We start from the raw sequence: 14,190 nt of genomic DNA on the forward strand, positions 1-14,190 counted from the left end.
ACCGACAGAAGACATCATGGACTTACTGAACCTTTGCCTTACATCGACTTACTTTCAGTACAACGGTAAACACTACAAACAGTTGCATGGAACAGCCATGGGGTCGCCTGTTTCTGTCGTTGTCGCAGAAATTGTGATGCAACATGTGGAGGAACGCGCCCTTGCAACTTGCCTACAAACGATACCGCTTTGGTTACGCTACGTTGACGACACCTTTACCGCCGTTCACAAAGACGAAATTGATGATTTTCACGACCACCTAAACGAACAGAACGCCGACATCCAGTTTACCAAAGAGATCGAAGAAAATGGAAAACTTCCTTTTCTAGACTGTTTGGTAAGCCGCGACAACAACGATCTACGAACGACAGTGTACAGAAAACCGACGCATACCGACAGATTACTTGACGAATCATCCTACAACCCGACTTCACACAAAGCCACGACTATAAAGACTTTGACGAGACGAGCGCAACTAGTTTGTGACACACCGGACAGCTTACGTGACGAAAACAGATACCTTGAACGTGTTTTTCACAAAAACAACTACAACGCTGACTTTATTAGACGAAACATTTACCGACCTACTGAAGCTGACGCTACGAACAGGAACCCTACACCGTTACTACAGTGACCATACCTTACATTAAGGGCACTTCTGAGACCATCTCACGGATCCTGCAGCCCTACAACATCCGTGTAGCCCACAAACCTACAACTACGTTACGACACTTACTGACTAACGTGAAAGACAGAGACGAACCTAACAACAGACAGGGAGCAGTTTACAAGATCAAATGCTCCGACTGCCAGGCTTCCTACATTGGTGAGACTGGCAGAAACCTTAACACGAGACTGACTGAACACAAACGAGCCACGAGAAATGGTGATGCCAACAATCACATTGCTGTACATCATCAACTGACAAACCACAACATTGACTGGGACTCTGCTCAGTGCTTAACCTACAGTACAAACTATTTTCAACGACTGACTCTGGAAAGCTGGTACACTAACCTAGAACAAACGCCTCTTAACAGATGTCAACAACTACCGGCGCCTTACAAACGAGTTATCCATGATGGAAACGAAACCGACAAACGGACTTCCAACAGACCGACTTAACAATACACGGACAAAAAAGTCACACTCCTTGGATAAAATGTTTGTCATGGTTTCACTGCAACTCACCGTCACACAAGAACCTGCTTGATCTTACTTGGCTAAACAGGTTCTTTTATTTTTGGGTATTAAAATGGCAAATTTTGGCCAGCAGTTTGTTACACACGGACTTTAACTATGGTAGTCCAATACTGTATTTGAGAAAAAAATTATTGTCCACACAATAAAAATTTTTTGCTGTCCCTCGGTTAACATTTAAACTTAACTAGTTATGCTGGCTAGGGTATTCCAATAGGGGGTGCAACGTATTTGAACGTTCTTCGAACCCTCTAAGTGGTCTATCCATCCCATGTGGTTTTTGACTCGGATGGTCTCCTACTTTGTTTTACCCACTCACCCCACCCTTATCCTAGCCACATACACGTTTGACTATTAGATGCGGATTTTTGCCCTCGCCTTTGCTGTGTAGAGCTTCCTTCATTTGCTTGTAATTCACATTGAATTGAAATGGCCAGCCACATAGCCAAAGTTTATCCAAATTAGAGAATTGTTGATTCCTTGTCAAACACCCTTCTCAGCAAACAATAGTTTTTATTGTTATGCTACATATTTTGAAGAGGGGAAGGATAAATTGATAATTCTTTTACCAGAGTCGTACGTTGTGTCTCTGTCATAACTATATATGGTGAATTCCTACAGAGGTTTTACTGTACCTTTTTCTCCAATCTTCAGTTTTTCAGTTTTTCCTAAGTACTCTGCAAGGCTCTGGAAAGTAAATGACGTAAAGCATTCTCAAACTAACTCGACTATAAATTGGCAAGACTTAGAGGAACTGGGTCTCGAATTTTAGCCAAATTAAGACATGACCAGAAAATTGAGTGAAAAAGTAAGCACTAAAACAATGAAGGATCATTTCAATAAAACAACAAATACAAAAGAAGGTACCGATTGACAAAAACTAAAGAAGATTAAAACGGATTGCGATTTGCGTTTGTGAAAAACTGTTACCGACGCTGAACAGTTTTCAAAGTTAATTTACTTTGTCTCCTTTAATCATATAACACCCATGCAGAAAACATAAAAAACTGTGGATCTTTCTTTTCATTTTAGTTAGACATGTCAATGATAATTATCAAAGTGCTGTTTTGTTCTGGTCAAAACTCGCACAGAGCATGACTGGCTGCCATATCAGAATCTTTGTTGAAAACGCAGGACTAAGCCAATCTTGGATTAGCGTTACGTTGACTTCGAATTTATTCTATACTGAAGACATTGATGAAGATTGTCGTCTACTATTTTTTCGTCCAAATCTGTTTTTTTTTTCCATTGGTTATAACGACAAACCATCAGTGGATAATATAAAGATAAATAAGTTGTTTTTAGCCGTTGATCATGCTTGACAATTTAGAGGGTCTACTATACTCTGGCGGTTTGGTGGTTTAAGCAAATTTTGAATGCCGGTTTGCGGGTACGTTCATATTTATCTGGCGGTTTACGGTTACGAAATTATCCCGCGGTTGCGGGAAATCATAAATATAGTACGCGGTTTCGGTTTTTCCGTGCTTTTGTGGCGTGAGGATAATACTTGAAAATAGCGACCTTCATCACAGCATTACTGAGGTAAGTATTGTGAGGCCTGGACACAAAAATAGCATCCAATGGTCTCCAATTCAGACTGCTGGATCGGCGTGTCAAACCCCCCTGGCACATATCACAAAGTCTCTGTCCTGGGCTGAGACCACTCCATGATAAAGGTAATATAACTTTCACAAGCTTGTTTTGTCCGTAAAACTATGTTAGAAAATTCGCGCAAGAACAGACAACACATCTAGCGTACAAAACTTGCACCTTTATGTTTCGTTATAAACATCTCGAGCAATCTTTGTGTTTCTGAACAGCCTATTAGACTCAAACCTTTTTGTTCGCTGGTTAATTACTGACGGGAGTTAGAAATAATTTGTTCTGTTCAAAGACCTTGCATTTTTTGCGAGGAGAAATACAATTAATATTGAGCTAGCGTATCGTAAAAAATTTGTTACGTACTGTGAAAACTAACAGATCGGTTTAATGTTGATAATCGTCATTTTAGAAGAAAACGAAGGCGGTATGCGGTTTCGAGGGAGCACAAAATGGCGGTTTGCGGAATGTGCGGCCCTCTATAATAGAGTGGAAGCGAGATCTCGCCTGGCCTGCCCAGAAATGTATATATCACAAATGCGTTTTGCGTGCTAAAATCACTAATACAGATAATTATTATGTGTCGAATAGCTTGCTACGTCCATATTTTTCCTGTTTTGATTTCAATACTGCTGAATTATTGAGTCTTTAACTTGACTTAAAATTTGCGTCGCAATCCTCTAAATTCCATTCACTGCATGTTCTTATTCAAATTAGTATGCCAGTCTGAATTTGAGGTGAAACTATTTTTCTTTATCAGTGATCGTGTCATTCTTAGGGAATAATTATAGTTCAATGTAACGGTATGGAAACAAAAAGGCTACACAGTGACCCAAACGCGAGCCTGCTAGCAAGCTAAGTAAATCACACTAGTTATTCGGTTAACCGGTAGAATGGTGATTTATAAAATGTAATACAATTGAAATATAGACCCGTATGCAGGTCAGATACGCAGAGAAGAAAATTATATGTTTTGATATTCCTGAGGATTAACAGCTGACGCTGACACAAGGAGACAAAGAGTTCTTTTAGGAAATGGAATAGTCGGTACCGAGAAAAGCTCGGGAAAAAACGAAAGTTGATGTCGAACGAAAGTCGTGATGATGGCCACGCGATCTGTACTCGACTTTCGACATTTTTGTCTTAGTTTTCTTTCCGTCGCTGCCGTTAATGGAAAGAAAAATCCTAATTATGTAAACGAGTAAACTGAATTTAAAAAATATCAGAGCAATTAGAGTTTAGTTTCGAATAATATGAAGTTCACAAAGCGCTCAGCCGAGCAAAAGGTTACTGATTAAAGTTAGTTGTCAAGATAAATTGAAGTACACAAGTAAATACAGAATTTTCTTGATCAACGTAAAATATTAACAACACTTAAGACACTCAGGCATTTTTCCTCAGTCCGATGTTTTTTTTTCCCGAGGAAACAGAAAGTGACAAGAAACGTTACCTTTATCATTTTTGCAATGGCAGGCGCGTCCGCTATGGTCGCTTGTCGAGTTCTGAAATGGAAAGTTAGCAAAGGAACAGTCTCAGGCAAACAAGAATTCGTGCTAGCCATAATTGTTTTGCCAAATAGCCTGTATCGAGAGTAATACAGTCCTCTGATCGATAAAGCTTTCCTGTTCTAGCGACATTGTAATTGGCTAATTTTATAATGGCGCAATGGTTTCAGTCTAAAATCACGCTTTACGCAAGTAGTTTCTTTGAATTTGCCGTTGCTAATTGCTCATTGCACATGCGTTTGCGGAAAACTCTCACTGACGTCATTCCAGTGGGTGAAAAAAGACTTTTGCTCCAAAGTAGTTTCATTCATTCGTTCGTTCGTTCGTTCATTCCTTATTTTGTTCGTTCGTTCGTTCGTTCACTAATGATGTTTTTAGGGCGGCTCAAAAATTTACCATAGGCTTACAATAAACTGCTTCTATTTTGTTGACACGACCTCTAATTTGGCTAAGAAAAAACAAACAAACTAGTTAAAACCACCATTGCTTTGCTTGAGCCAGTTACGATAGCTTTTGGAATATAGTTTTTACGGTACACCGCGCTGCTCGACATACGAGCGCAAAGTTCAAGTTGGGAGAGATGCATTCGACATAAAATGAAGGCCGGGCTTTCTCCCAAATCTTCTGAAAATTCTCAGCTAATTAGTTGTGGCTGGGAGCAGACTTAACTTAATGTAATAATCACCCTTCAAAGTTGTACTTAATTTAGGGTCGGAAACCAAGTAAAGTAAAAAAGTAAAGTCTGCATACGGACCAAGTGGCCCACCAGGCCGGAGCTTATCCCGGTTTCTGTAGCATGAAGCGACTAGGAGTATTTCTACTCCCCCCTGGATGGGATGCTAGTGCATCGCAGGGTTACCCCCAGCATTAAGTTTGTCGGTACCCATTTACACACCCGGGCAGAGAGAGGCACCGTGATAGTAAAGTGTCTTGCCCAAGAACACAACGCAATGTCCCCGGCCAGGGCTCGAACCCGGACCGCTCGATCCGGAGACGAGCGCACTAACCATGAGGCCACAGCGCCTCCCAAGGTTAGTGGCTAGTTAGTTGTTGTTGTTGTTGAATGTTTATAGCGGTCAATGCGCTTCCCTACAACTTGTTAGTTCTCAGGCATGCCCCTTAAACTGAAAGAAAAAAATATGTCAAATAACCACAGTAGGTTTAAAAATCCCAAATGGCGGGAGGCGACCAGTTGGCTAGCTAAGTGCGGTTATCGGTTATAAATGTTTTCGTCTTTGTTGCACTTGACACACACTTCTTTTGGTGGTTAAAATTCGTTTGTTGTTCATTGTTTAAAATTTGTCGTTAGGCCCTTGACGCCTTAACCCTTGAAAATCCCCCGGATCCAACTTCTTCGGGCAATTCATCAGTAAAAACCCTTGTTGAACGAAGGTTATTGACAAAAAGAGTAATACACATTGCGTTCATTTCGATCATAAAAATTAAAGCAGCAAATTTTTAAATAAACAAAGGAAATTACACTTCGGGCAAACGAAAAATATTTACTCTTCTCTGCGCACGGAAAGTGACGCCATTTGAGGGCCACGTGATCACTTTATCACATTTAAAACAAAAGGATTTTCTCGCCGAAGCAGTTTATATCATTGTCGTGGTCTGGCTACCAGTCCTGATCAAACGTCCTTTTGAAGTCATGGGAATGTTCTTAACAGCGTTGGTAGCCACAGTATGTGCTATGGTTATTGTTCTTCCAGAGCAAGGCAACGGTAAGTGTTCTCTTGAACATAATTTACTTCATCCCTACTGTGTCTTAGACGACCCTTTTACATGCTAAGAGAAACGCAGAAGATATGCTAAAAAGCTATGTCAGAATTAGAAGATTGATGCGGGTAACATTTTTTTTTTTCTGTCGATCACGTTAATTTAATCCGTGGGAAAAAGTGATTACACTTAAAGCCCAAAAATAATCTTTGCCGCGAGTCTTCATGAAGCAGCAAAAGTTGAAACACTAATCCTGACCTATCCCATAACCGGTATATCATCTCTTGGTTGGGGGAGAAAACCTTTTTCCTCCATAACTTATGTAAGTCTCTTTTTTAACAAAAGGCTGTGAAATCAAACAAGAAGGCTAGCTGTTGTTGTTACGCAAACACGCGGTTTTATTGAAATCATGTAACTTTGTTAGGTAGGTTTAGGATATCATGTCTTTAATTAGAGTGCAATCTATGTTTGCGGATACAATCCAATATGATTTTTTTTTTTTTTTTTTTTTTTGCCGTAAGGGAATTAGAGCGAAAACTAAGAAAGAGCTCACATATCAAATACGGAGTCCCTTATCACTTGTTTTCGCTTCGTTTTGTCTGACAATTGCCTTTTATGACCTTCTATTGAACACACGATAATAAGGGCTCTCCTTTTCACGCAAAGTATCAGCTTTTAGGATAAACGGGGCAAAATTAGAGCTGTGAAGCAAAAACATTCAGTCGAAGAAAAATTCGCCCCCATTATCTTATACATACAAAGACTCATTCAATTTTGACACAAAAAAGACAGAAACATTTAGCGTTAACGGTTTGAGACCTATTTCCTTTTAAAACCGTTTATTGTGTGTCTACTTTATGAACTTTACAAGTGCTTCATTTAAGTTCTCCTCCTTTTTCCGGCGGCAACGCGACTCAATATTTAACGAATAGAACATCAAAGCGCTGTTAGCAGGATCTGTTGCGAAGCAATAACAACATCAACTTACACAAGCGATTGAAGTTTGTCCTTGTTGTTTGTACAGCTTTGGTTTGTGGTATAAACAGCTAAATGAGTCAGGAAGGCACTTTGAATCTTTCGAGTAGCTCTGTTATTACTTTTCATTGTTTAAGAAGGATCTTCACCCAATCAGCGGTCAAATTTGGTATTGCTACAAAGAATAATGTTGAGCCAAGATCGCATAATTAAAAATATTAAGAAAATTCGATGTATTGTGTTCGTCTGTCGATTATTACACATGACATGCATGGTCATGACATGATTGATTCAGTCGCCATCACCTTCTAAAATATTTGATTTTTAAGTACTGCTGTTTTAATAAATTCTGACGGTCATGCAGTCGTTACAAAAGAGCTCGTAAGTTCCTAGACATTTTCAATAGTAACATTCAATGTAATCTTCAAGCGGAAGAAACGAAAAAGAAATGAAAGAAACGAAAAAAATGAAACGCAAAGAAATGGAAAAGCACGATAGTTAGAATTGGTGGGAAATCAATTACCATAAGTATTCTTCCCTTAGATTGGCCTTTATTTTTGACACATGTGTAGGGTTACTTACTAACTGGCTTAAAAACCTAGATTATTTGGTAAGACTACAGCAGTGTTCCACATTTGGACTGTTTCAAGTTTGAGGCATTCTCAGAATGCCAGCAACAGAATTTAGCGGTGGACTGACTTCAGAACATGCATGTTTTCTCTCTTGGTTGTATGAACTACGTCCTGTATCCATAGAAATGGAGGAGTCACGTGTAGCCTACAGAACTGAATAAACGCATGAAGAGCCAAGGGTATAGCTGTACTAACATGCTTACGCTGTGGTAGGCGTGTTAGTACAGCTTAACTGCGCTTACCCATGTCAAGTTTTTAGAACTCTGTTTCAAGGCACTCTTACATGATGCCTTTTTCAACAAAAGTATGAATGCCGGTAAATCAACCTGTTGCACTAGAACCTTGTCCATGAGGAGTTGGAACACTCCAAGACAGAATAATCTATCACAACGATTCTCACTGCTCAATGATAAATTTCTTAAACCCATCATTAGTTTCGTAACTTGTGGAACTTGTATTCAGTATAACTGACGTGTTCACGGTGTCCTCGTAATTTCCGATTTTTTGCGTATTCAGCGACTTTACCTTGAAACAACTAGCGAAAGAGAGACGGTCACGATCTGTGGTCATCAGGCTTAGTCAGTATTTGAAGAGGCACATGAATATGTATGGTGAATCGTTCTCTTATAATTGTAAAACTCTTCCTTGATTATACTCGTAGTCCCTTTATGCTAAGAAAACTGTGTCATCAAGGTTCACTTTGGCCTCAGGGCGGACTATGCTGCAACTCCATCCTTTTCTCCCCGTTACAGTGACTGCATGCAGCTTCAAATGGGACTAACTTAAACAGTCTTAGAACTGGATTACTTAATTAACAGACATGAGCGATTCATATGATAACATGGTATGACCTCTGATTCTAAATGCGCCCTGATGTTCTGCAGCGGGACTCGCTTCCTTTCAACAAACCTGCTAGTTCGAAACTTGCAATTGTCAAGGATTTGGTTGGAATCCGGCTAACTTCGTTAACTACGAAAAAGGTTCTTGAACAATCTAAATTTCTAGCATGCTTTTGTTTGACTTTCATCTCTCTCCGACAGGGCCCCTTTCCTTGTTTCAAGAATCTTTGGTCGCTACCGTTTTAGAGGTTGTATTTTCTTGGAACCGACAATCGTAGATAATAAATCGTTTTTTGGCTCAGTTTTCACTATTTTGGTCAGCTCAGTTTCTCCTTGCCAGCCGATTACGAAGCTAGCAAGCTTGTTTTAAAGCTTCACATATCGACACATTTATCAGTTTTGAATTATTTACATTGCGACGATGTGTGCATGCCATGGAACTGATGTGACCAAATTCAAAATAACAAGACAAGTCGATTATGGCACCCTTACGGGTTGTTGCGCATGCATTCATAAGGTGCAGTGGTGGATCCAGACCTTGAGCTAAGGCGGAGGGGCGGGGTGCGGGTTTGTTTTTTGCCTTTTCTTCCTTCCTTCTTCCTTCTTTTTTTACCCAACATAAAAGGGGGGGGGGGGGGGGGGCTCCCTGGGCCCCTCCCCTAGATCCACCACTGGTGGTATATTGCTTGATGCATGCAACTGAGTGTCCACATCAATTCAACTATTGGCTATAGGATCTAGAAGTGTACAAAATTCCTCCAATGTATATAGACCATGTTCTCCATCACTTATTAATACTGACCTATTGATACATTTTGTGCTCACAGCGCAGGTATTTCTGCCAAGAGAAACGTCTTTTGATAGCATTGTGCAGAATACAAGCATGTATTATTCTGGCCATTCTTTAATATCAGCTGGGGTGGCCGGCTGAGAAAAATTGCATGCTCCTTGCATGCATCACGCACGTACATATTGTACAGGCGATACTACATTCCATGGGCACATTTCTTTCACTGCTCGACTCCGGTCTAAACTTTCTAAAAGTCCTTTATCAAGAGAAGGAAGGTCGACTTGCGACAAGTCTAGACCGCAGCTAAAATTCCCACTTCCAAAATGGCATGTTGCTCGGTACATGAACATAAAGTACAGGTATTATTCTATGAAGAAATTTCCTTGACTGCATGGCCCTGACTTTTGTCCTTTCTTAATATGGCCTGTGACCCATGTCTAAATGGAATCTATTTTTCCTCAAACCCAGGCCAACAGATATGGCAGCAGATCAACTTAGGTCAGGTATGCTTCCATGCTCGAGGAAAGAGACCTGGAACATTTTACTATCTTGGCGACGGAAAGCTACTCGCTGCGATGAAACTTGTTTGGCGCAGCGGAACTGTACGTTGCGTGGGGAACACCGCTTTCAACAGTCACTGGGGTTGTTATCACCATCCAAGCAACATAAAACATCCATTGAATGTTGTGGTGACGGATGGAAGCGATCAAATTATCTTCCCAGATGAAAAATACATCAAAAACGGTGGCCTTTGGTACTATCTTCCTTTCACTGACGCTCTGCACTCCGATGAACTTGTGTTCACCAACTATGAAAACCCTGTGTACCTCTCAAAAGGTGCTGAGGTGAAAATCTGGTTTGGCGAGGATCTGAAAAACTGGAACAACGCTGATAACAGTGGCAGGGTGTGTGTTGATGTCTATGCCCATCTTCAATGACTTGAAAAATGGATAAAAAACAAAGCATCTAAAGTTTAGAATCCATAGGACTTGATCCACGATGTGTAACTGTTTGAAAAATGTAAAGGTGCAAAATAACTGCTGAATTATGCGTCCGTTACAATCTCTATTACATGTATATGCTCAAAGTAAAGAGATAAAGAAGCTCATCACAGTTTCTGCAGCAGTGGTACTCCTGTCTTCCCACCCCCGGGAATCGGATGTTATAGTAATCGTAGATAGCAGGGTTAACTGGCAATAAATTTGCCAGTACCCACTAAACACCTGGGTGGAGTGAGGATTTGGGTGTTGCCTAAGAACACAATCCAACTGCTTAGGCCATGTTATGCTCAAACTCAGACACTCGATCCCGAGTACATTGCCATTATCAAACCACTAAGCCTGCTTCCTTGTTCCAATTTTTACTTCAGTTAGACGTCCTTGAAACAACGGTAACAATGAGTTAGAACAACATAAATAACAACTGAAATCCGAATTATTTGAATTAACTTTTTCTCCAGTCGCGAATTTTTACTGCTTCAGCGTCCTTTCCTCCTTTTTGTAACATTCGCTTTGTCTTGGCTTGGCAGACCCATTTTTCTTTTTAATCAGTGTTTGTTACAGAACAAGAGAAGTACTTTCATCTCTGAAACGACATGCACTTCCTCTAATTTTACGGGTCAATTTATGAAGGAAGGACTGAGCTAACTTTCACGCGAACCATAGTCTCAGATCTGAATTGCACAACAGGTTCTTTTTTAATTCCTGCCGAGATCTCTTGACTCACAGATCACGTTAGTTCCAGACCTCACTCACGGGAAGGGACTCACGTTGGAACTGAACACTCTGTCTGTTTTACGGTCTATCTGGTCATGCGCAATTCGATCCCTTCATAGTAACTGTACAACCCAGCGAATCAAAGAAGTTGTTAACACCTCAAATGTGCATGTGAAACCGTAACTGGGATTTTCAAAGTGGATTGGTTTTAAGCTCTCGTAATCCATCACTCATGAAAGGGTGATTGAAACAGTCAGGTAAAAAGTAAAGTCTGTTAAAGGCCAAATGATCCATTCCACTGGAGCTTATCCCGACTACTAGGTTCTGCAGCATAAAGCGACTAGGAGTTTTCTTACTCCCCCTCCACGGGATGCTAATCCATTGTAAATTTAGCCACAATTACCCCTACCAGGGGATCAACCGAAACTACTCGACAGGCGGAATCACTGACACCGCGCGTCTGGCAGTCAGTCAACAGCGCTAAAATTTATTAATGACCTACGTCCACTTTCGCTACATAGATCAGGGGCGGATCTATGGGGAGGGTGCAGAGGTGCGCACGCTCCCCCCGCCCCCTCTGAGATAAAGCCTTCTTCCGGCCTTTTCGCTTTTAAAATTTGTTTATCTTACCAGCCAGTCACGCCATTCCTTAGTGGTGCACCCCTTCCTAAAAAAGATCCTAGATCCCCCCTGTAGATAATTTTAATAAGTCTAAATCTGCAATAACCGGAACATCAAAATGAAGGTAAATAGGATTCCACAGCATTTTCTATGAATGAACTATATTTGGTTTGGACATAGTTAATAGAGGAAAATGGTTAGGAAACCTGGCAAAGTTCTTTGTTGTATTTTTTTGTTGGATATTTTGGTGGTTGACCCTGCACAAAACCTGGCAAAATACAAAAGGTGGTTATGTGTGCTCATACAACTAACCAATAGAAGCATTGCGATTATGTAATTCATGCATAGTCAAGGAGCATGAAACAAAAGATGTGGAGGGTCAAGGACCTTCCAACATAAATCGTAGCCTTTTTGTTTGTTTTTTGATGTTTACCCGCCTTCCTAACCATTTCCCTCTATTAACTATGGTTTGAATGAAGATCACCAAAGAAGCAGGGGTTAGATTGTATTCTCGTAGGCAAGAAGCTCTATAGTTTCAACCAGCATTCCAAAATTCCCGATATGGTCCCTTATATGAGAGGTATAATCCCTTATCAATAAATATACAGTCGAACCTTCACTAACGGCCACCTCCCTAAAACGGCCACTTTTTCACGTCCCAACAGACGGTCCATTCATTTACTCTCATCTTAACATTTCTACAAAGACAACGGCAACAGCCACTAAAACTCGTCCCAAGCGCCAAAATAACCTCCCGACAATGGCCAGTTAATCAATGAATGACGAACGGTGAATACAAAACCCCACTTTTTATTGTAAAAGGTCACCAAACTTTATTCGTACCACGCGTTGTTCATCTCTGTCTCTGTTAAGTTTCTGTTTCAGTGGTACATTTTGATTTACTTTTGCTAACATAATCAAAATTTTGAAAAAAAACTGTTGCACCCCCGAAAAAAAACGGATGTCCTATTACACCCCTGCCACTTTCCTGTCCCTAAGGTAGCCGTTGTGGAGTCAATTTCTCCAGCTCAATGGTCCCATGGTTTCTCTCAGCCAGTCCCTGCCACACATTTAAACTGATCAGCTCTTAGTACACCTCACCGCAAATAGTGTTCAGTTACTTTTTGCGTTTTCATTACGAACCCAAAACTTTTTCTTGTATTTATTCATGCAGCAACCAAAGATAAACCACTTGCCGTTTGGGCCAAGATCAACCAGTATCCTGTCTGTTTCTACGCAATTGGAAAAAGACCAGGGATGTTTAACTACATGGGAGAAGGAAAACTAGTTGGTGCTATGAAACTTGTCTACGTCCATGGCTCTGTGCGATGCGCTCAAGATCCCAAATATAACAGCCGATGGGGTTGCTACCAACATCCAGATAACAAAAGACACCCTCTGAATGTTGTGGTAACAGACGACGATGACAACGTGGTTTACCCCCCGGAGAAATACGTCATGAACACAGGTCTGTGGTATTACTTGCCTTTCACGGACGCCAGAAGATCTAACCAGTTGGTATTTACTGATTACGCTCAACCGTTCTATCTTGACAAGTATGCCACTCTCAGGATATGGTATGGTGAAGATTTGATGAATTTCGAAAACCATGATAATAGAGGGAGAGTCTGTGTTCACGTGTGGGCACACCTTATGTAAATTAAGAAATGGGCCAGCATCTGCAATTGTACAGAGAAATTGTAAGAGAATGGAATAAAATTTCTTATGAAGACTTTCAAGTTTTTCTTCAATTCCCTTTGATTTGAAATAGAAAATGTATATATTTTAGTCAAGGTTCATTATTGTCCTCCCTAGTCCAGTTCAGGCCCTCTCTATGTCACTCAACACTGTGCCCTTGGGAGAGAGGGTACCTTGCCCAACAGCATAGCATTGGGTGACAGAGAGGGGCAGAACTGGACTATGTCTTCCCAGGCAGAAAAATGTTTGATGAGAGAATACAACTTCCGCAAAACATAACAATTAATTCCAATAACCGGAAGACAGAGAGTTTGTAATATCAGCTGGGACTCCTAGAGTTTTAAGAAGTGCACCTCACATCTCCACCCAGTGTTGGGGGAGTACCTCTCCCCAACTGAGGTAAAGTTACAAAACCCAATGACATGTACAAAACTTTTGTGTTTGAGTCCTGGTCATGGTCCTTTGTAAAAATTCATATTATACTCTCATCAAAAAATGTTCTAAATGGATTGAATAGATAACTACTACTCTGAATTGACAAAATCTCTATATACCGAAAGCAAAAATGAAAGTGGGTTTGAGTAATTCAAAATACCTCAAAAGGGACGTGGCATGAAACAATGGTGTATGCTAGCATTTGCCATCACTAATCAGCATACATGCAGAAAATGATGGAACAGCCAATAAAAACATAGATTCACAATATATCATACTAGTGTCTTATCATTTAGCACCAAAATATAAAGTTTGAAAAAGCCTCTGAAACTAGGTGAATTTTACTTTCATTACCTAGTTAAAAATTAAATCAACCTTTCCACTCTCCCCTGAACAAAGATCAGAGCAGGAAAAAAAAAAAAAAAAAAAAAAACGAAAAAGAAGAAAGAGAAAAAGAAAAAG

At 40.4% G+C, this 14,190-nt stretch overlaps 2 protein-coding genes across 4 annotated transcripts in view; one reads left to right on the forward strand and one right to left on the reverse strand.

Moving 5' to 3' along the window:
- Nucleotides 1-2,179, reverse strand: part of LOC145468774 (thialysine N-epsilon-acetyltransferase-like) — a 13,851-nt gene extending 11,672 nt beyond the window's left edge. The window contains exons 1-2 of the mRNA XM_081452464.1: nucleotides 2,162-2,179; nucleotides 1,836-1,887 (exon numbers count right to left, since the gene is read on the reverse strand). Coding sequence (XP_081308590.1) covers nucleotides 1,836-1,887; nucleotides 2,162-2,179 — 70 coding nt within the window. The remainder of the gene's footprint in view (nucleotides 1-1,835; nucleotides 1,888-2,161) is intronic.
- A 3,703-nt stretch (nucleotides 2,180-5,882) lies between these two features.
- The window catches only part of LOC145467734 (uncharacterized), a 144,968-nt gene continuing 136,660 nt past the window's right edge, over nucleotides 5,883-14,190 (forward strand). The window contains exons 1-2 of one of the 3 annotated variants that reach the window (XR_014042099.1): nucleotides 5,883-6,028; nucleotides 9,728-12,062. Coding sequence is in view for 2 of the 3 variants with exons in the window: in XM_081451334.1 (XP_081307460.1) it covers nucleotides 5,956-6,028; nucleotides 12,770-13,254 (558 nt within the window). In the remaining variant the exon portion in view is untranslated. Of the gene's footprint in view, nucleotides 6,029-9,727; nucleotides 12,745-12,769; nucleotides 14,146-14,190 lie in introns of those variants that run through there. The other 2 variants (XM_081451334.1, XM_081451335.1) reach the window with 2 other exon arrangements.

The sequence above is a fragment of the Orbicella franksi genome, chromosome 14 (genome assembly GCF_964199315.1).
Source record: "Orbicella franksi chromosome 14, jaOrbFran1.1, whole genome shotgun sequence".
Lineage (NCBI taxonomy): Eukaryota > Metazoa > Cnidaria > Anthozoa > Scleractinia > Merulinidae > Orbicella > Orbicella franksi.